We start from the raw sequence: 24,380 nt of genomic DNA, 5'->3' as shown, positions 1-24,380 counted from the left end.
TCATCATAGTTTCTTCTTTCACATTTCTCAACTGTAAAACAGTTGTGGGACTGTACAACTTGCAAGCTAATCTTTTATATAATGTTGGTCCCCTGTGGCTCCCATTCCAGTGACTTCTGGTCCCCTGCTTGTCATTGCTTCTTGCTATTTCTGAGACAAGCCGCCGGACTTTTCAGCTGGAACTACTCAGCCAATTATTAGCCGCGGCAATATTCCACCTCATTCAGTGATTGGCTGAGTTAAAAGGAATTAGACTCAAGCAAGGGGACAGGATGTCCATAAATCGAGAGTTGTGGGACACCGGGCTAGGTAGGTAGGACTTATTTTTACCATGCCCACAGCATAATATAAAAACAAAATTATAATGCTGAAATATCATAAAGGGGCTTTTTTATTTGGGCAGTTTATTCCTTATCCACAGAGTAAGGGAATAAGGGGTGGTTCTCAGATTAGTGGGGGTTCGCAGCCGTTGAAACAAGCAGGCCGTGCATGCACTGCCGCCGTTACATTCGTCTTCTATAGGCCTTCCATAGAGGAGATAGCATGCCCAAATGAGAGAACCCCTTTAATATATACAGTATTAAATGCTGCTCTGCTGGAGGTATGGCAGTCAACTACTGATTATAATCAAGTGTTTTTATTCATAATACTGTTGAATTGTTTTTGACCATGGATTTACAGTCTTTGAGGGATTAAGAGTGACAAACTTTGAGAACATATTGGTGAAATGGAAATTTCATAAGACTATAGTCTTTTTCCTACACCCATTTTAAGTAAACCCCCACCAGTGTACAATTGTGCTGGATTTATCAAGAAGCATATGTGAGGCTGCTCAGAAATCTATGCCAGCTAGGAGTAGATTCTAACTATAATTTATGCTGGCTGGCAGGGCATGGTGCAGGAAGGCAAAAAGGCAAATATTTTTGCGCAAACATGTTTTGTTTTCCCCCCAAAATTTAAGACCATTTGCCCATTTATACCAGGTGCACTTTGCAGGTAGGATCAGGGCCAGTTTTAAGGGATGGCAAAGGGGCTATTGTCTGTTCCTATTTACCTTCAGGACTTACTATTTTGTCAGGGGTCAGAATGTGTCCATAAAAGCAGGAAAGGGTGCCTGGCTGTTATCCAGAATGTGAGGTGTGTGATATATTTTAAACGGATAAGAGTTGTAAATGTGAAAGTACAAATTATTATAATATATTTTATTTATGTTTATCATAGGAAAGAAGAAATTTCTCGCATTCAGGAGCTGGTCAAAAACCCTTCCTACAAGGCCAGTCCACTTACTTCTGTGACAGAGCACCTTATAAAACGAATGAAGGCAGAGCAGGAGGATCCTAGCTAACCAATGAAAATGCAGAATAGTGCACCCACACCTGATATATACCTTAATAATCGGAAGATGTCCCAGACTGTGTTTCCAAGGGATGAACAATATGATGTGATGCTTGTATTGAAAGATGAGCTACTTCGAGCGAAAACTCTAATCAAGTGCACTGGAATATTAGTCTTGTGTGTATTGTCAAAAACATCTGGCCACTCTCAATAAGGATTGCCTTATGCTAAATCCAGTAAAATATGTAGGTTATAAATTTTTTCCATGTGCTTTACATTTGAGGTGGAAATGAGTACATTTTATATTACATCCAAAAGTTGTTCTTGGTTTCAGTACAAAGAAGACCTTTTGGAAAACATATGTAAGACTTATTTGTATTTGGTTTGACTATTTCTATTATTAAATAAATCTTACAGCAAAACTGTCTCCACGTTTGACTTGCCCAATCCACTGACGCTACTAGACAAGGAAAAAAGATTAGACCTGCAGTTCACAGCAATAGTATAATTGTCTGTCACCATGATACCAATTGCCCTCTAGGTGTTTCTTAACCAGTAAAGATTTTTAAAGCTTTTCGCAGAAAATCCTCTCAAACCCCTTTTCCGTTCTGTGATATGATGTTTTAGCATCTCTGTCAAGTCCTCTTCTGTAGGTGACCCTTAGGCCTATCTTTGAACATAGGGGTTCAGGAGAGTTTACTTCCGAAAACAAACATTCAGCACAGCAGACACTTGGCATCATGGCAAACTTGTTTCCTTGTTACTTCTCTAGTACTGTTAATAGTTTGGGGGTTCAAACGTATTTGCTTTATAGTAACATAGAATGTGTCGGCAGATGAGAACCATTTGGCCCATCTAATCTGCACAATATTCTGAATACAATCAGTTGTCCCTGGCCCTATCTTATATGAAGGATAGCCTTATGCTTATCCCATGCATGTTTAAACTCCTTCACTGTATTTGCAGCGACCACTTCTGCAGGAAGGCTATTCCATGCATCCACTACTCTCTCAGTAAAGTAATACTTTCTGATTCTTTATAAATAGCAATGTTGCTTGATGCTCTTTAAGGGGAATGTCTCCTTGATTTTTGTTTACTGGTTAGATACTGGATTTTTTTTTCTAATCTGTTTCAATTTTCTGTCTAGAAATGTTTTAATTTAATATTTTGGGCATTATTATGGGGGCTGCAATCTTGCCTGAGGGGTTTTCAACAGCATTTTGTTTTTATACTTTATGGCAAAACTCATTTACATAGATGACAATGAACAGGAACTATCACATTCAGATGAATTGTGACCTTTTAGAGGTCATTCTTAAGGTAGGGGAGGCTGTTTTCTGAGCAAATGCTATTGTGTGTATATCCCTCCCTACTGGTGTCAACTTTTACTGTACTCTTTGTGCTGTGAAGACAGGTAGGGAATGATTTGTACAGCACAGGAAGCCTTATCTTAGTTTTAGGCTTAGTGGCCAGAATGAAATCTGCAAAATGTCAGAAATATTATAAAATATAGATCTTAAAATGGAGACTTAGAAAATACATCCCCAAAAATTATTTAAAAAAAAAAGGTATTTTTCAGTTGACACATTCCCTTTTAGAGGATATATTCTAAAGCAGATCTTATAATTGAAATCATGATACTTCTTTGTAGAGATTAGGGAATTATTAAATTTATGAATCAGTGATTCGTCATTGATTAGGAGGTATCCCGCACACCAAATTGCTCGATCTGACAAATCTTTACAAATATAATTCCATTACGCGATTGTTTATGTTGTTCCAACTAAGGAACATTCATTGCTGTGGGGCATAACTGTTTTCCACTTTTAGGGCTATCGGTTTTCACATCTAGCAAAGGTACAGGGTGCATATGTTTTAGCTACCTGATGTCATATGTATGAAATGGAAAAGGCAACGTGATTTTGTACGGCGATCACATCTTATGTTTCTTGTAACTGTGAGTTATGGATATATCTTTACTGTAACTGTGTAATTTTTATGTGCCTTTGAAAAAATAATAAAATATCATGTTCAAAAAGTTATGGGTCAATATAGCTACATATTGGATAAGGTTGAAAAAAGACTAGTGTATCAAGGTAAACCTATAACCCTACTGTATTAATCCAGAGGAAGGCAAATATTACTCCATACAAGTATTGTCTCTGGGAAACTCCCTAGATCTCAATCTGCCATTGAGAAACTCTAGTCCATCCTCCAAAAAGCAGGTGGACAAATAATAACATGGAAAATTTGGTAAACTTCAAGCATTACACTTTGTAATAAGATAGAAAAAGCCAAGGCACTAACGTACTGTTTAGCAATACTTCATGGCTTATTTATTTCATAGCATAGGACATAAGACCGTTACATTGAGGAAGAACCTACATAAGTAAGAACCTACATAAGTAAGACCGCCCAATAAATACTGATACACTGAAAAAATAAAGAAGAGAAAAACAAAGGGTCCAATACCCAATATGCACAACCTACAAAAATTACCCCTTAATACAATGATGTAAGGTACAAAATAATGTACACATGTGTGCCAAAATTAAATAAGCTTTATTGATACAAAAGAATGACATATGAACAACAACGCCCCCCATAAAAACACATGACACTAGGACATAATTAAAATCACAGCAGTGGGGGAAGACTGACATGGGTAAATAGATATAATATCTAGATATGAATACATCTTAATACAATATGAAGCACCAAGGGCAATTTACATATATAAAGGTGCAAATAGATCATAAAGTGCACATAGCTATATAGAACAATACAAATTGGGCGAAAGGGAAGTAAAAGGTACCAAGTGTACAATTATAAATTGCACCAAGCTATATCCATAGTTCAATATCAAACCTCCAATATATGAGATGTACTAATAACCAATGACAGAGTGGATATACCATAACAATTGCACCTTTTGAACCGAATTAAAGGTACTGTAGAGCCATAAATGTATTACACATGCATGCAAAAAATCTTTTCTTGTAATGGAATAAGAAAAAAAGCAGGCGCGCACTGCGTGAAGATCGCTATGCAAAGGAAAGATAAAACAACCAATTGGCTAAGAGCACAACACCTCGTAGCGTTTAGATAAAGAAATTAAGATGGTCAGCAGCCTCAAGGTTTTTTTGGTATCCGTAGGCATCTACCGGTGCAGTAATCGGAAAGTCAAAGGAAAAAGGGAGGCATTTGGCAAGGCGCTTCTCCAAATATATGTAGCAATATTTATTAAGTAAAATGCAATGCACAAAATTAGCGTTTCTAGGCAGACCGGATTTTTCATTAGGCAATAGGTAAAACCAACAATATTATACACACTTAAAAAGTTAGGTCCACGGATGAGATATCTGGTCACTTTAACCCACTGCGATAATGTTCAGAACGCTGGGTTCAGGTGGCCGTGGTCACCCGAACCTAGCGTTCTGAACATAATGTCCAGAACGCCTGGTGCCTGCACGGAGATCGCGGGGGGTCCCAGCGGCCAGACCCCCGTGTTTATACAACTTATCCCCTAGCATTGCCAGAGTACCCCTTTAACTGCACTACTATAACCTAGTTGATACATTTTGGAACTGAAACAAAACTTGTTGCAGTATAAAGATTGGTAACTGATCAGATAGTTGTAATATCTGTAGCAAAAGGAACATATTGTGCTGTGTAGATGAATAGAGATGAGCAAACTTACAGTAAATTCGATTCGTCACAAACTTCTCGGTTCGGCAGTTGATGACTTTTCCTTCGTAAATTAGTTCAGCTTTCGGGTGCTCCGGTAGGCTGGAAAAGGTGGATACATTCCTAGGAAAGAGTCTCCTAGGACTGTATCCACCTTTTCCAGAGCTCCGGAAAGCTGAACTAATTTATGCAGGATAAGTCATCAACTGCCGAGCCGAGAAGTTCGTGACAAATCAAATTTACTGTAAGTTCGCTCATCTCTATAGATGAATAAAAAAAAAGCACCAAAGGAGTAGCAGGGTTTTAAAATGACAGCGCAGAACAGGAGTAGTGATAATGTCCGTATGATACTTGGAGCTACCTATAGAAATGGGTAGTAGCGCTCTAGAGTAGCAGCGAGGAATAGGGGTAATGATAGTATCCGTGGAATAATCGGGACAACTTATTGAAAAGGGAAGGTAGGAACAGGAAAAATAAAATTTTAGCAAAAACGTGTTATTTTTTATGGATATTGCTAAACATGCAATGAAGTAATAATGGCAGCAAATAAAAATGTAAGTATAATTGTGTGATAGTATATTTTTTTTATTAGTTAACAATAGCTTTATAGGATATTATTATGATTAGGTTGTTGTGAGGTATAACCTGATGAAGAGTTATTATAATTAGATTATTATAAACTATTATAAATAGATAAACATAAAGTGTTAACTAGTAAAAGATTGTACCACATTTATAAACTAATTCATGACCTAGTGCCCTCATTTTATATTGGAGTAGTAAATTGATAATGATAGTTTTTTTTATTATAAAAATCCAGGTTTATGTTATGTCATTTATTGAAACCCTAATGTATCTTTAGATAATTACGTCAGAAACTTTATTCAATCCATTAGGAGTGATCATTCATAGCGCCTTTCCCAACATCCCCCTTTTTTCCTTTTTATTTGACCTTCTGAAAAATCTTTTCTTAAATCAGTAGTACACATGAACAGATGAAACTTTGTAATACATCTTAACAGCAGTAATAAAAACAGTGGAATAAACAGTTATTCAGTACGTCCAAACAAAGTGAATTATATAATGTGAGTGGATGCAATGCGAAATACAGCAACATACTGTGAGCACGAAGACAAACATAAACATTGTGTGCATGGATTTTAAATTGAAATACTGCTGTTTATATATATATATATATATATATATATATATATATATATATATATATATATATATATATAGCAAATCCATAAAGTGCTAAAGATGAGTTTATTCCATAGAAACAAGTGTTACAAAAAAGCAACGTTTCAGCTGGCTCACCCAGCCATTATCAAGCAACAGAGTGGCACCATGTATAGCTTCAAGCCAGAACAGAAGTGCGGGCTAGGCCTTCAAAATATATATATATATATATATAATCATGGCCGTAAATGTTGGCACCCCTGAAATTTTTCAATAAACTTAAGTATTTCACACAGAAAAGGATTGCAGTAACACGTTTTGCTATACACGTTTATCCCTTTGTGTGTATTGGAACTAAACTAAAAAAAAAAGGGGAGGAAAAAAAGAAAATTGGACATAATGTCACACCAAACTCCAAAAATGGGCTGCCCTTAACTTAATATTTGGTTGCACACCCTTTGGAAAAAATAACTGAAATCAGTCGCATCCTATAACCATCAATAAGCTTCTTACACCTCTCAGCCGGAATGTTAGATGACTCTTCATTTGCAAACTGCTCCAGGTCTCTCTTATTGGAAGGGCCCCTTTTCCCAACAGCAATTTTAAGATCTCTCTACAGATGTTCAATGGGATTTAGATCTGGACTCATTGCTGACCACTTCAGAACTCTCCAGCACTTTGTTGCCATCCATTTCTGGGGGCTTTTGACATATGTTTGGGATCATTTTCCTGCTGGAACACCCAAGATTTCAGACACAAACCGAGCTTTTTGACACTGGGCTGTACAGTGCGACCCAAAATCCGTTGGTAATCCTCAGATTTCATGATTCCTTGCACACATTCAAGGCACCAGTGCCAGAGGCAGCAAAACAACCCCAAAACATCATTGAACCTCCAACATATTTCACTGTAGGTACTGTGCTCTTTTCTTTGTAGGCCTCATTCTGTGCTTTACCAAAAGACTCTATCTTGGTCTCATCTGTCCACAAGACGTTGCATTTTGGCAAGATGTCATCTTGCTTTTTTATGTCTCTGTGTCAGCAGTGGGGTCCTCCTGGGTCTCCGTCATAGCGTTTCATTGCATTTAAATCCCAACGGATAGTTTGCGCTGACACTGATGCTCCCTGAGCCTGCAGGACAGATTAAATATCTTTGGAATTTGTTTGGGGCTGCTTATCCACCATCCGGACTATCCTGCGTTGACACCTTTCATCAATTTTTCTCTTCCATCCACGCCCAGGGAGATTAGCTACAGTGCCATGGGTTGCAAACTTCTTGATAATGTTGCGCACTGTGAACAAAGGCAAATCTAGATTTCTGGTGATGGACTTGTAACCTTGAGATTTATTTGTATTTTTCCACAATTTTGTTTCTCAAGTTCTTAAACAGTTCTCTTCTCTTTCTGTTGTCCATGCTTAGTGTGGCACACACAGACACACAATGTAAAGACTAAGAGAACTTCTCTCCTTTTTATCTGCTTTCAGGTGTGATTTTTATATTGCCCACACTTGTTACTTGCCTCAGGTGAGTTTAAAGGAGCATCACATGCTTGAAACAATCTTGTTTTTCCACAATTTTGAAAGGGTGCCAATAATTTTGTCCAGCTTATGTTTGGAGTTTGGTGTGACATTATGTCCAATTTGTTTCTTTTCCCCCCTTTTTTGGTTTGGTTTAAACATGTATAGCTAAACAAGTATTACTGCGATCATTTTCTGTGAGAAATACTTCATTTTCTTGAAAAATTTCAGGGGTGCCAACATTTACGGGCCATGACTGTGTATATGTGTGTATGTATATTTGTGTGTATGTGTGTGTATATATGTATATATATATATATATATATATATATATATATATATATATATATATATGATGTATATTGAAGGCCTAGTCCAAAAGAGTCTGTGAGTATTGGGTATATTCACACGCCAGAATTTCCGCATGTATATCTAACTTCCAAATGGCTGGAGATATTTGGATGAAACTAGGTGCACATACTAAAAATATAGTTACATAGATTACATACAGTGGGGCAAAAAAGTATTTAGTCAGCCACTAATTGTGCAAGTTCTCCCACTAAAAATGACGAGAGAGGCCTGTAATTTTGGTCATAGGTATACCACAACTATGAGAGACATAATAAGAAAAAAAAAATCACATGTCTGATTTTTTAAGAATTTATTTGCAAATTATGGTGTAAATTAAGTATTTGGTCACCTACAAACAAGCAAGATTTCTGGCTCTCATAGACCTTTAACTTCTTCTTTAACCTCTTGGGGACAGAGCCCTTTATGACCCTAAGGACGGTAGCATTTATTTCAAATCTGACCTCTGACCATCTGACTTTATGCATTAATAACCCTGGGATGCTTTTACTTATAAATTTGATTTGCATTTTTCTAACTTTGAAGCTCTTTGCTTGTAAGGAAAAGGGACATGGGGATAAATTTCATATTGATTCACATATACAATATGTTAACTTTATGTTTGCATGCTAAAGTTGACATATTTTTAGTTTTTGAAGACATCTGAGGGCTTCAAAGTATAGCAGTAATTTTCAAATTTTGCACGAAAATTTCAAAATCAGAATTTTTCAGGGACCAGTTAATTTCAGAAGTGAATTTGAGGGTCTTTTTGTTGGAAATCCCCTATGATGGACCCCATTATGAAAACTGCACTCCTCAAAGTATTCAAAAGGACATTCAAAAAGTTTAACCCTTTAGGTGTTTCACAGTAATAGCAGCAAAACTGGGGGAGGAAAAAAATCTACATTTTTTACACTAAAATGTTATTGTAGCCCCATAGTTTTCATTTTTACAAGGGGTAAAAGGTAAAAAGGCCCCCAAAAACGTGTAATTCATTTTCTCTCGAATAAGGAAATACCTCTTATGTGGATGTAAAGTGCTCCGTGGTGCACTAGAGGGCTCAAAAGGGAAGGAGTGACAATGGGATTTTGGAGAGCAAATTTTGCTGAAATGGTTTTTGGGGGGCATGTCACATTTAGGAAGCCCCCATGATGTTAGAACAGTAAAAAAAAAAAAAACCACATGGCATACTATTTTGGAAACTACACCCCTCAAGGAATGTGGTAAGGAGTACATTGAGTTGTTATACTCCACAGGTGATTGACAAACTTTCGTTAAATTGGGACGTGAAAATGAAAAATTAGATTCTTAACACTAAAATGCTGGTGTTACCCCAGAAGAAAATGCCCCCCAAAATTTGTAACCCCATTTTTCTCGAGTACGGAAATACCTCATATGTGGATGTAAAGTGCTCTGTGGGTGCACTAGGGGGCTCAGAAGGGAAGGAGCGACACTTGGCTTTTGGAGAGCAAATTTTGCTGAAATGTTTTTTTTTATTATTTTTTTTTTTTGGGGGGGGGGGGGTATATATCACATTTAAAAAGCCCCCATGATGCCAGAACAGTTAAAAAATTTATTTTTTTTTTAAATGTCATACTTTTTTGGAAACTACACCCCTCAAGGAAGGTAACAAGGGTAAATTGAGCCTTACCACCCCACAGGTGATTGATGAACTTTCATTAAAATGGGATGTAAAAAAGGGGTTACAGGAGAAAAAGCCCCAGCACCTCCAGCTGTTGCAAAATTGCAACTCTCAGAATGCACTGACAGACTGTACATGCTGGGAGTTGTAGTTCTGCAGCAGCTGTTGGCACACTGTTGGGGAACCACTGAGTTAGAAAACAGACTCTAGCTCAGTGTTTCCCAACCCGTGTGCCTCCAGCTGTTGCAAAACTACAACTCCCAGCATGTACAGTCTGTCAGTGCATTCTGGGAGTTGTAGTTTTGCAACAGCTGGAGGCACACTGGTGGGGAACCACTGAGTTAGGAAACAGACTCTAGCTCAGTGTTTCCCAACCAGTGTGCCTAAAGCTGTTGCAAAACTACAACTCCCAGCATGCACTGACAGTCGAAAGGCATGCTATGAGTTGTAGTTATGCAACAACTGGGGAAGAACAGTTTGGAGGCCGCAAAGTAGTGGTCTCCAAACTGTAGCCCTCCAGATGTTGCAAAACTACAACTCCAAGCATACCCAGACTGTCCAGGCATGCTGGGAGTTGTAGTTCTGCAACATCTGAAGGGCCAAATATTGCAGCACTACACGCCCAGCATCCCTGACAGTCTGGGTATGCTCGGAGTTGTAGTTTTGTAACATCTGGAGGGCTACGGTTTGGAGACCACTGTATAGTGGTCTCCAAAGTGTGTCACTTCAGATGTTGCAAAGCCTTTGGCTTTCTGGGCATGCTTTCCGGCCGCACTCCTTCTTATGTCTCCGCTGCCGCCCGATGGTCTCTCCAGCCACCGCTGCTCCAGTAAGCCGGTTCTCTCCCCCCCCTTGCCACACTTGTTTCTCCCCCACACTGCCCGAACTTCGATCGGTGGGCAGAGCAGGGGAAATTAACTGTAACCCTCCTGCCCCCAACTGCCATTTGTCAGTCAGCCTGACCGACCAATGGCAGGTGATAGGAGGAGGTGGCATGATTGGAGCTGTCTGTGACCGCTCCAATCACTGTTATTTTCCGGGCGATTGGGTCACCAGTGACCCGATTAGCCCGGAATTGCCGCAAATCGCCAGTCAATTCAGATTTGTGGCGATCGCCGACGTGGGGGGGGGGGGTCTCAGGACCCCCCTAGGCATTGCCACCGGATGCCTACTGATAGATATCAGCAGTCATCCCGGTCCCCGCCCCGGCGTGCGGCAGGGACCGAAATTCCCATGGGCGTACAGGTATGCCCTCCGTCCTTAAAGAGGCACTGTCATTGTTAAAAACTTTTCATCTATAGCAGGACTCATTATAATATGACATTTCACAATATGCACCTGTTAAAAAAAAAAAATATTTAGATTTTCACTTGAAATTCAAGCTCAAAATAGCCGCCACTAGGGGTCGCCTGTCTTTTAGTCAGACAGACTAGACTAGATTTTACAGCATGCTGGATACCGGCCGTAAAGCATACCGATAGAGATGAGCGAACTTACAGTAAATTCGATTTGTCACGAACTTCTCGGCTCGGCCGTTGATGACTTTTCCTGCGTAAATTAGTTCAGCCTTCAGGTGCTCCGGTGGCCTGGAAAAGGTGGATACATTCCTAGGAAAGAGTCTCCTAGGACTGTATCCACCTTTTCCAGCCCACCGGAGCACCGGAAAGCTGAACTAATTTATGCAGGAAAAGTCATCCACTACCGAGCCGAGAAGTTCGTGACGAATCGAATTTACTGTAAGTTCGCTCATCTCTACATACCAGTATCCAGTATAGGAGATTTCTATTGTGTATGCAAAACTACAGATAAAGGATGTGTGGACATGCTGGGAGCTGTAGTTTTACAACAGCTGGAGGCAACACTGCTCTAACACAGTTATTTACAAACATTGCAGCTTCATTGCAGCTATTCTTATATTTATACATTTTATCCTATTATGAATTCACCATAATGTCTTCTGATTACTGCAGGCAAGCTCCAAGTATCTTCCTCTGTGTAACATGACACAGCATAAAACCAGAGAGGAAAGGGTTACAGAGTAGAGAGTACTGATTGGCTGACTGATCAGGCTTGCTCCTGTGAGGGAGACAGACTGACACGCCCCCTCCAGCCTGCACAATGAAAAAGTAACTCGCCAGCAGATAAATACTTATATCTCTGGATAGATATAGGTCCGAGACACATAAAAATTATATGCACATGATCAGGATTGGGTCCTGAGTAAAATATCACTTTTTTTTGCACTATGACAGGTACGCTTTAAGTGCCAGGACGCTAGGGCGTGCCTGTATGCCCTCCATCCCCAACAGGTTAATTGTTTCCTCTGTCCTCCACTTGTTACCTATATTCAGTCACACTCCAAACTCCACTATAGCCAAGACCAAAGAGCTGTCGAAGAACACCAGAAACAAAATTGTAGACCTGTACAGGGCTCGGAAGACTGAATCTGCAATAGGCAAGCAGCTTGGTGTGAAGAAATCAACTGTGGGAGCAATTATTAGAAAATGGAAGACATACAAGACCACTGATAGTCTCCCTCGATCTGGGTCTCCACGCAAGATCTCACCCCGTGGTGTCAAAATGATCACAAGAATGGTGAGGAAAAATCCCAGAACCACACGGGGGACCTAGTGAATGACCTGCAGAGAGCTGGGACCAAAGTAAGAAAGGTTACCATCAGTAACACACTACGCCACCAGGGACTCAAATCATGCAGTGCCAGACGTGTCACCCTGCTTAAGCCAGTTCATGTCCGGGCCCATCTGAAATGTGCTAGAGAGCATTGTGATGATCCAGAAGAACTTCAGACCAGAAAGTAGAACTTTTTGGTAAAAACTCAACTCGTCATGTTTGGAGGAGAAAGAATGTTGAGTTGTATTCAAAGAACACCATACCTACTGTGAAGCATGTGGGTGGAAACATCATGCTTTAGGGCTGTTTTTCAGCAAAGGGACCAGGATGACTGATTCGAGTAAAGGAAAGAATGAATGGGGCCATGTAGCGTGAGATTTTGAGTGAAAACCTCCTTCCATCAGCAAGGGAAATGAAGATGAAACATGGCTGGGTCTTTCAGCATGACAATGATCCCAAACACACCGAATTAGTGCCTTCGTAAGAAGGATTTCAAGGTCCTGGAGTGGCCTAGCCAGTCTCCAGATCTCAACCCCATAGAAAACCATTGGAGGGAGTTGAAAGTCTTTGTTGCCCAGCGACAGCCCCAAAACATCACTGCTCTAGAGGAGATCTGCATGGACCAATGGGCCAAAATTCCAGCAACAGTGTGAAAACCTTATGAAGACTTACAGAAAACGTTTGACCTCTGTCATTGCCAACAAAGGGTATATAACAAAGTATTGAGATTAACTTTTGTTATTGACCAAATACTTATTTTCCACCATAATTTGCATATAACTTCTTTACAAATCAGACAATGTGATTTTATGGATTTTTTTTTTCATTCTGTCTCTCATAGTTGAGGTATACCTAAGATGAAAATTACAGGCCTCTCTCATCTTTTTAAGTGAGAGAACTTGCACAATTGGTGGCTGAATAAATGCTTTTTTTGCCCCATTGTAGTTCTTAAAGTTGAAAAAAGACCAGAGTCCATCAAGTTCAACCTATACCTTACTGTGTTGATTCAAAAGAAAGCAAAAAAAAAACCTTATGAGGCTTATACCAATCACCCCATACTAGGGGGAAAAATACCTTCCCAACTCCAAATATGGCATCAGAATAAATCCCTGGATCAACATTCTGTCCCTATAAATCTATTATCTGTAACCTGTAATGTTATTACTCTCCAGGCTATGTTCACATCAGCTCAAATCCGTTATGATACGTCCATTATTGACACATAATGGAAAAAACGTATATATATATATATATATATATCAACTGGCTCCAGAAAGTTAAGCAGATTTGTAAATTACAAATTCTATTAAAAAAAATCTTAATCCTTTCAGTACTTATGAGCTGCTGAAGTTGAGTTGTTCTTTTCTGTCTAAGTGCTCTCTGATGACACCTGTCGGGAACTGTCCAGAGTAGAAGCAAATCCCCATAGCAAACCTCTTCGACTATGTGAAGTTACCGAGACAAGCAGAGATGTCAGCAGCACTGTCAGAGCACTGTTGCCAGACAGAAAAAAACAACTCAACTTCAGCAGCTAATAATTATTGGAAGGATTAAGATTTTTTTGATAGAAGTAATTTACAAATCTGTTTAACTTTCTGGAGCCAGTTGATATAAAAAAAAAAAGTTTTTTTCCTGGAATACCCCTTTAACAGAAGTAAAATGGTAAAAGAATTTGTAAAACTTGCAAATAAAATAACAGATAGTTAACATTCATTATTATCTGTTAAAACATCCGTTTATGTCCATTAATGTCAGTTATTTTATAACCATTTCCATTTTGTTTTTCTTCTGTGAATTCTTGTAGAAATAACGTATAAAAATAACGGAATTATAACAGTTGCTTGCGTCCCCATACACTTCAATGTTATATGGCTATATCCATTATTACATCTGTTATTTATGACGGAAAGAAAATCCTGCATGCCCCTTTTTTCTCTGCTCAGAATTAAAGCAAAATCAACGCAATAGACAATGACAGAGTACAACGGTGTTTAAAAAAAGCCCATTGGCATGAATGATTCGTTACCTTCCTCTCTCATCTCTGTTGCTCATTTCTATAATGGAGATGAAAATCGCTGATGTGAACCCAGCCTTAAAGGGGTACTCCGGTGGCCAATGTGTTTTTCCAGTTTCTACATACCCTTGCAGGTGAGTTTTCTTGTTATCTCTGGTCTCGTGCTTGCTCTTTGGTCGTCTTTCTTTTCCTTTCTTTGCACAAGTGTGTCCATGTAGTGTTGCATCTATTACCGTTTTGCCTTTGTTTTAGAAACTACAGCTCCCAGCATGCCTTGTAGCCTGCCCAACTTGTTTTGCGTTGCCGCCCAGCCCAGTTTTTGGACGGCCTTTTTTTTTTCTGTCACGGCATCTCGTCCTGGTCTTCCCCGGCGTTTTGAGTCGGCACAGCAGGAGCTATTACTGCACGTTCTGTTTCTATTTACTTTCACCTAGCGTCTCAGTGCAGGGGGGGCACAATATGGGGAGCACTGCATCACGTTTTGCCTCATTCTTTCTCCTAGCACTATCCTCTGAGGTAGCATAACATGTTTCATCCTAATTATGTTATTACAGAGCAGGTCCTTACTGTTGGGCAGCACTCAGCACCACAAAAAAAATTAAATTTTTTTACATACTTACCTGGTTCGACATTAGGATCCACGTAGTAATGTTACAGGAATGCATATAGTCGGTCACATTGATAAAGGCTAGTTGGTTTTCCTTACATAAATACACATTTTACGTTTTTCTTTCAAGCAGTTCCGGGCCGTTTCTTCTATTCCGTTACAGACTCAAACTATCTGTGTACCTGATTGCGTAAAACAACTGATTGCATACGAGTTTGAGTTCTCACCTCGTCATTTAACTCCTGACTGTCAGCTTTAATTTGAGGGTATTTACATCCAAATCAGGTGAATGGTGTAGGAATTACAATTTGCATATGTGCCTCCCACTTGCTAAGGGACCAAAAGTAGTGGGACAATTGGCTTCTCAGCTGTTCCATGTCCAGGTGCTTGTTATTCCCTCATTATCCCAATTACAATGAGCAGATAAAAGGTCCAGAGTTCATTTCAAGTGTGCTATTTGCATTTGGAATATGTTGCTGTCAACTCTCAAGATGAGATCCAAAGAGCTGTCACTATCTGTGAAACAAGCAATCATTAGGCTGAAAAAACTAACACATCAGAGAGAGAGCCAAAACATTAGGTGGGGCAAAAACAACTGTTTGGAACCTTCTTAAAATGAAGGAACGCACCGGTGAGCCCAGCAACACCAAAAGACCCGGAAGACCAAGGAAAACAACTTTGGAGGATGACTGAATAATTCTTTCCCTGGTGAAGAAAACCCCATTCACAACAGTTGGCCAGATGAAGAACACTCTCCAGGAGGTAGGTGTATGTGTGTTAAAGTCAACAATCAAGAGAAGACTTCACCAGAATGAATACAGAGGGTTCACCACAAGATGTAAACCATTGGTGAGCCTCAAAAACAGGAGGTCAGATTAGATTTTGCCAAACAACATCTAAAAAAGCCTTCACAGTTCTGGAACAACATCCTATGGACAGATGAGACCAAGATCAACTTGTACCAGAGTGATGGGAAGAGAAGAGTATGGAAATGGAAAGGAACATGATCCTAAGCATACACCTCATCAGTGAAGCATGGTGGTGGTAGTGTAATGGCATAGTGGGCATTTATGGCTGCCAATGGGACTGCTTCTCTTGTATTTATTGATGATGTGACTGCTGACAAAAGTAGCAGGATGAATTCTGATGTGTTTCGGGCAATATTATCTACTCATATTCAGCAAAATGCTTCAGAACTCATTGGACGGCGCTTCACAGGGCAGATGGACAATGACCCAAAGCATTCTGCAAAAGCAACCAAAGAGTTTTTTAAGGGAAATAAGTGGAATGTTATGCAATGGCCAAGTAAATCCCCTGACCTGAATCCCATTGAGCATACGTTTCACTATCTGAAGACAAAACTGAAGGAAAAATGCCCAACGAACAAGCAGGAACTGAAGACAGTTGCAGTAGAGGCCTGGCAGAGCATCACCAGGGATGAAACCAAGCATCTGGTGATGTCTATACGTTCCAGACTTCAGGCTGTAATTAACTGCACAGGATTTGAAACCAAGTATTAAAAATTGAAAGTTTGATTAATGATTATTATTCTGTCCCATTACTTTTGGTCCCTTAACAAGTGGGATGCACATATGCAAACCGTTGTAATTCCTACACCATTCACCTGATTTGGATGTAAATACCTTCAAATTAAAGCTGACAGTCTGGAGTTAAAGCACATCTTGTTTGTTTAATTTCAAATCCATTGTGGTGGTGTATAGAGCCAAAAATGTTAGAATTGTGTCGATGTCCCAATATTTATGGACCTGACTGTATGTCTCGCCTACGATACAATGTCATTACCCATTAGATTGTGTTAATTGGGAAAGGGTTTGTGTTACTAAAGTATTCATTATATATATATATGGTTACTGAAACGGGTGAAGATAGCAGCAGTTCAGCATTCATAAACGGTTGAACTTCGTTGAGTGACACTTCCGGATATCCCGATGGCATCCACGTCACAAGCTAGCGTTTCAGGTACCTCTCTTGTTACCCCAACCATAAATCCAGCACATTTCATTCCAGCAAGCTTAACCCCTTCCCGACCTATGACATACCTGTACGTCATGGGTGGCAAGGTGTTCCCGACCCATGACATACAGGTACGTCATGGACATTACTGCCGCTACTCGCGGCATCCCGCAGCGCCCGGAAAGATGGTGGCTATCACTGATAGCCAGCCATCTTACCGTGCGACCACGGGGGGTTTCGTCCCCCACCCCCCCCAGCGATCGCTGCTATCAGCTGGTCAAATCTGACTAGCTGATAGCAGCGTTTCGCTATGAAAATACTTAGCAGCGCGGTGTGTAAGTCCCGATCACGGGGATCGGGGCACACACCGCTCTGCTAAGTGTCCCTGACCCGTCCCCCGGCGTCACTTACCAGTCGGAGCGGTGTCCCGAGCGGTCCCGGCGTCCTCCGTGCGGTCCCGACGTCCTCCAGGCGGTCCCGGCGGCGCTGCGTCCCGGAGGTGAGTTTCCGGCAGCAGTGCGGCATCTTCATTGGCAGCAGTGAGATCGCCGTAAAGCGATCTCACTGCTGCCTCTGAGAGTTTCAAAACTGCAACTCCCAGCATGCCCAGACAGCCTTTGGCTTTCTGGGCATGCTGGGAGTTGTAGTTTTGCAACATCTGGAGGTCCACAGTTTGGAGACCACTGTATAATGGTCTCCAATCTGTGCTCTTCCAGATGTTGCAAAACTACAAATCTCAGCATGCTCAGTCTGTCCAGGCATGCTGGGAGTTGTAGTTCTCTAACATCTGGAAGAGCACAGATTGGAGACCATTATACAGTGGTCTCCAAACTGTGGACCTCCAGATGTTGCAAAACTACAACTCCCAGCATGCCCAGACTGCCCAGGCATGCTGGAAGTTGTAGTTCAGCAACATCTGATCCTTCAGATATTGCCGAACTACAACTTCCAGCATGCCTTGGCAGTCTGGGCATGCTGGGAGTTGTAGTTTTGCAACATCTGGAGGCACACTAGTTGGGAAACATTGTCCGTTTCCTACCTCAGTGCCTCCAGCTGTTGCAATTGTTGCAAAACTCCCAGCATGCACTGACAGACCATGCATGCTGGGAGTTGTAGTTTTGCAACAGCTGGAGGCACACTGGTTTGGAAACACTAAGTTTGGTTGCAAAACACTTGAAAGTTTATTACATAACTTAGTGTTTCCAAACCAGTGTTCCTCCAGCTGTTGCAAAACTACAACTCCCAGCATGCACGGACAGCCAAAGGGCATGCTCGGAGTTTGCAACAGCTGGATGTTTGCCCCCTCCCCCCAATGTGAATGTACAGGGTACACTCACATGGGCGGAGGTTTACAGTGAGTGCTGCAAGTTTGAGATGGCGCAAATTTTGCGCTGCAGCTCAAACTTCCAGCGCCAAACTTGCTGTGAACCTCTGCCCATGTGACTGTACCCTAAAAACACTACACTACACTAACACTAACCTAAAATAAAAAGTAAAAAACACTACATATACACATACCCCTACACAGCCCCCCTCCCCCCAAAAAATGAAAAACGTCTGGTACGCTACTGTTTCCAAAACGGAGCCTCCAGCTGTTGCAAAATAATAACTCCCAGTATTGCCGGACAGCCATTGACTGTCCAGGCATGCTGGGAGTTTTGTAACAGCTGGAGGCACCCTGTTTGAGAATCACTGGCGTAGAATACCCCTATGTCCACCCCTATGCAAATCCCTAATTCAGGCCTCAAATGCGCATGGCGCTCTCTCACTTTGGAGCCCTGTCGTATTTCAGGGCAACAGTTTTGGGACACATATGGGGTATCGCCGTACTCGGGAGAAATTGCCTTACAAATTTTGGGGGGCTTTTTCTTCTTTAACCCCTTATGAAAAGGTGAAGTTGGGGTCTACACCAGCATGTTAGTGTAAAAAAATAAATTTTTTACACTGACATGCTGGTGTTGCCCTATACTTTTCATTTTCACAAGAGGTAAAAGGGAAAAAAGACCCTCTAAATTTGTAACGCAATTTCTCCTGAGTACGGAGATACCCCATATGTGGGCGCAAAGTGCTCTGGGGGCGCACAACAAGGCCCAGAAGGGAGAGTGCACCATGTACATTTGAGGCGATTTGCACAGGGGTGGCTGATTGTTACAGCAGTTCTGACAAACGCAAAACAATAAATATCCATATGTGACCCCATTTTGGAAACTACACCCCTCACGGAATGTAATAAGGGGTGCAGTGAGCATTTACACCCCACTGGTGTATGACAGATTTTTGGAACAGTGGTCTGTGAAAATGAAAAATAAAATTTTTGATTTGCACAGTCCACCGTTTCAAATATCTGTCAAACGCCAGTGGGGTGTAAATGCTCACTGCACCCCTTATTACATTCCATGAGGGGTATAGTTTCCAAAATGGGGTCACATGTGGGGGGGGTCCACTGTTCTGGCACCATAGGGGCTTCCTAAATGGGACATGCCCCCCAAAAACCCTTTCAGAAAAACTCACTCTCCAAAATCCCATTGTCGCTCCTTCCCTTCTGAGCCCTCTACTGCGCCCACCGAACATTTTACATACGCATATGAGGTATTTCCTTACTCGAGAGAAATTGAGTTACAAATTTTAGGGTGATTTCTCTCCTTTTACCCCTTGTAAAAATTAAAAAATTGGGTCTACAAGAAAATGCGAGTGTAAAAAATGAAGATTTAGAATTTTCTCCTTCACTTTGCTGCTATTCCTGTGAAACACCTAAAGGGTTAAAACACTTACTGAATGTCATTTTGAATACTTTGGGGGGTGCAGTTTTTATAATGGGGTCATTTATGGGGTATTTCTAATATGAAGATCCTTAAAATCCACTTCCAACCTGAACTGGGCCCTGAAAAATTGCTGCGGAACTTTGAAGCCCTCTGATGTCTTCCAAAAGTAAAAACTTGTCAATTTTTTTATGCAAACACAAAGTAGACATATTGTATATGTGAATCAATATGTAATTTATTTGGAATATCCATTTTCCTTTCAAGCAGAGACTTTCAAAGTTAGAAAAATGCTAAATTTTCAAAATTTTCATGAAATTTTTAGATTTTTTACCAAGAAAGGATACAAATATCAGTGAAATTTTACCGATAAAATAAAGTAGAATATGTCACGAAAAAACAATCTCGGAATCAGAATGATAAGTAAAAGCATTCCAAAGTTATTAATGTTTAAAGTGACAGTGGTCAGATTTTCAAAAAATGCCCAGGTCATGAAGGTGAAAATGGGCTGGGTCATGAAGGGGTTAAAGGGGTACTCCGGTGAAAAACTTTTTTTTTATTTAAATCAACTGATGCCAGAAAGTTAAACAGATTTGTAAATTACTTCTATTAAAAAATCCTAATCCTTCCTGTACTTATTAGCTGCTGAATACTACAGCGGAAATTCTTTTCTTTTTGAAACACAGAGCTGTCTGCTGACATCATGACCACAGTGCTCTCTGCTGACATCTCTGTCCATTTTAGGAACTGCCCAGAACAGCATATGTTTGCTATGGGGATTTCCACTGTAGTATTCAGCAGCTAATAAGTACATTAAGGATTAAGATTTTTTTTAATAGAAGTAATTTACAAATCTGTTTAACTTTATGGCACCGCACCAGTTTATAAAAAAAAAAAAAAAAAAAGTTTTTCACCGGAGTACCCCTTTAACGACGCAGGATGTATATTTACGTCCTGCGCCAGCTCCCGCGATATGAATCGGAGTCGCGCTGCGACCCCGCATCACATCGCATTGATCCCGGCGCTCATCAACGCCTGGGACCCGCAGCTAATACCACACATCGTCGATCGCGGCAATGTGCGGTATTAACCCTTTAGAAGCGGCGGTCAAAGCTGACCGCCGCTTCTAAAGTGAAAGTTAAACTATCCCGGCTAGCCAGTCGGGCTGATCAGGACCGCCGCGGTGAAATCGCGGCGTCCCGAACAGCTTACAGGACACCGGGAGGGCCCTTACCTGCCTGCTCGGTGTCCGATCGACGAATGACTGCTCCGTGCCTGAGATCCAGGCAGGAACAGACAAGCGCCGATAACACTGATCATAGGCGTGTTAATACACGCCAGTGATCAGTATAGGAGATCAGTGTGTGCAGTGTTATAGGTCCCTATGGGAGCTATAACACTGCAAGAAAAAAGTGTTAATAAAGGTCATTTAACCCCTTCCCTAATAAAAGTTTGAATCACCCCCCTTTTCCCATAAAAAAAAATAAAACTGTGTAAATAAAAAAAAATAAACATATGTGGTATCGCCACGTGCGTAAATGTCCAAACTACAAAAATATATCATTAATTAAGCCGCACAGTCAATGGCGTATGCGCAAAAAAATTTCAAAGTCCAAAAAAGCTTATTTTTGGTCACTTTTTATACCATTAAAAAATTTATAAAAAAGTGATCAAAAAATCCGATCAAAACAAAAATCATACCGATAAAAACTTCAGATCACGGCGCAGAAAATGATTCCTCATACCGCCCTGTACGTGGAAAAATAAAAAAGTTATAGGGGTCAGAAGAGGACATTTTTAAACGTATAAATTTTCCTGCATGTAGTTATGCTTTTTTCCAGAAGTACGACAAAATCAAACCTATATAAATAGGGTATCATTTTAACCGTATGGACCTACAGAATAATGATAAGGTGTCATTTTTACCAAAATATGCACTTCGTAGAAACGGAAGCCCCCAAAAGTTACAAAATGGCGTTTTCTCTTCGATTTTGTCGCACAATGATTTTTTTTCCCGTTTCGCCGTGAATTTTTGGGTAAAATGACTAATGTCACTGCAAAGTAGAATTGGTGACGCAAAAAATAAGCCATTATATGGATTTTTATGTGGAAAATTGAAAGGGTTATGATTTTTAAAAGGTAAGGAGGAAAAAACGAAAGTGCAAAAACTGAAAAACCCTGAGTCCTTAAGGGGTTAAAGAAAGATATCATTGAAGGTAGGGACGTCAACCTTTTATATCTCCTTGTCACTACTCAACACTTAACCGAAAACAAAGTCATAGAATACGGGGAAGTATCTGTTGCCCTCAGAAGTAGAGATGCAAGACTGAGTAAAAAAACTTTCCATCACAGAATTTGTTCTCACATTTAGCCTCTTTAGAGAGAAGAATTAGACCTATATCTGTATCATGTCACCGATTTAGCTCATAAATATCCAGGCACGGCTTTTATGATTATCATAGGACATGTTCGGCCAAAGCATCCGCGGCTTTATCTCAGATCCAGTACACCAGAAATTGGTCGAGTATGGACAGTTGTTCTGTAGACACTTTGCTGGTCTCAAGGCGCCTATATGCTCAATCTGCCAGTCCATATCGCACACATCATATGTCAACCAATTTGTCAGAGCCAGGACAGAGGTGAACCACTTCTGTGCCAGGGTCTAGTTACACTAGACAGTCAGGTGGGGTAGATTAGCTAGGTAGGGCTATACGTTATTTGGGAAAATCCCAAATATGCAACAACTTAAATTTTTTTGCATTCCATTATAGTCAATGCTGTTTGCTGCACATTTGTGTTACAGAGCTCACGCGAAAGTTGCATGCCCTCTAAAAGCTACCAAACCCTGCTTGAGTGTTATTAATGTGGATTATTTAAAAGCATGTCTACAGTCGCATCATGACCAGGTTTTCGTACAGTTCTTGCTTACTGGGTTTTCAGAAGGGTTTCACACAGGTCTAGTGGCACTTCCCGATAGGACTTACAAGTTCAATAATCTCTTGTCAGCTGTACATGATCTGCTAATCACGGGCAAATTCAGCAATAAGAAAACTCTGATATATGATCTTTCTGCTCCCCATTCCAATAATATTCCTCGCTTAAACTCGTTAATACCATCAGAGGAGGTATCCATGAATAAAGCGTCAATGGACCAGGCCATTGCTGTCATCATGCAGTCAGGACGAGGCTCTGACACTTTCAAGTTGTTACCCATCATGCCACAGCTGTGGTGCTGGCACGGTATCAAATAGAGAAAATAGTACTATTTCACTACCAAATTGACCTTCGGCTCAAAGAATAGCCCCTGGCTTTTTGACAGATTTGCCCCTGCATTACACTGGATCTTGGAATCATTAGCAGGATGCCAACATGTTATCCACTACCTGGATGACTTTCTTCTTATAGAAAGTCCTGATGGTAGTCCACAGGATTTGCATTCTTTAACAACCTATTTCAAATCCTTGGGCGTACCAGTCTCACCAAACAAAGTTGAGGGTCCAGCCACCATGCTCACTTTCTTGGGGATAGTACTAGATTCCAAAAACATGATAGCTAAACGGCCAGAACAGAAGTTTGCGAGGATTAAACAAGTAATCACTAACTGTACTAGATCACGAGTCACCACCAGGAAAGGTTTACAGTTGTCATTGGGCATGATAAAGGATCTGCCTTGAGGAATAATCCTCATTGTGAAGTTTATTTTCCACTTACTAGATTTACTACCATCGGCCCCACAACTGATCTCGTCATGTGTAGTCAATTCCATAACAGTTGGAATGGAATTTCCTTTTTCATTCCGTCTGCTTTCATAATTTTCTCGGATGCATCATCTCGGGGGGGGGGGTTTGCTGCTATATACGGGTCTCATTGGCTGGTGCGCTCTTGGCTTTCCACTGTTAATCAGATTCCAGGTTTCAGTCAGTCCTCTGCCCCATTTGAACAATACCACATAGTGGCCGCAGCTTTTGTTTGGGGTAGGTTCTGGTCTTTGAAGACTGTGGTTTTTGTTACTGACAACAAAGCCACTGTTGACATATTATTGAAAGGTAGATCTAGATCTGCACGTATCATGTCATTCGCCAGACTCCTCGTTCAGTTGTCATTACTACTTAATTTCCGTAATACTTGCTCCCACATCAGCAATGTTTAAAATATTGCAGCCGATGCCCTTTCTCGCAATAAACTGTCACTCTTCTTCCAGGTTATGCCAGAAGCCGACACCATAGGCACTCCAGTCCCTCCTCACACGTTGCTAGTCTTCGACTAAATAGCTTCCCTAACAAGGCACGTAACCTGGTCAAGGCATCCCTGTCCGTTAATACATCAAGGAGTTACACAGCAGCTTGGAATATCTTTTTGGATTTTCTCCCTGCTCTGAGCTACTGCCGCTACGAGCAGGCACATGTAAAGACAGCATAGAGTGGGCCTTCACCAGCGGATCCGCAGCTAAATACGCTGCGAAAATCCACTTGTGTACACTTATACCTAGGCTTTTACAGTTTTCTCATACCTAGCAAATTTATAAGCCATAGTAATCCAATCCTGAAACGGAATCGCCTATTAATGAAAGATGATCATTTTATACTGTTATTACCTGTCTCAAAAACCTCTCAAACAGGTCCTCTCAAAAAGTTATTTCCGTACAAAACACGCTTGATGTCCTGTGCTAGTTTTACATGACCTC

General features: G+C 40.7%; 1 protein-coding gene across 1 annotated transcript in view; it reads left to right on the top strand.

The window, feature by feature from the left end:
* The window catches only part of SLX9 (SLX9 ribosome biogenesis factor), a 145,929-nt gene extending 142,563 nt beyond the window's left edge, over positions 1–3,366 (top strand). Inside the window, exon 6 of the mRNA XM_056534914.1 lies at positions 1,222–3,366. Within this exon, the coding sequence (XP_056390889.1) occupies positions 1,222–1,345 (124 nt within the window). The 3' untranslated portion in view covers positions 1,346–3,366. The remainder of the gene's footprint in view (positions 1–1,221) is intronic.
* Positions 3,367–24,380: the final 21,014 nt, after the last annotated feature.

This window comes from Hyla sarda, chromosome 8, assembly GCF_029499605.1.
Source record: "Hyla sarda isolate aHylSar1 chromosome 8, aHylSar1.hap1, whole genome shotgun sequence".
Taxonomy (NCBI): Eukaryota; Metazoa; Chordata; class Amphibia; order Anura; family Hylidae; genus Hyla; species Hyla sarda.
This window is presented reverse-complemented; position numbering and strand designations above follow the sequence as displayed.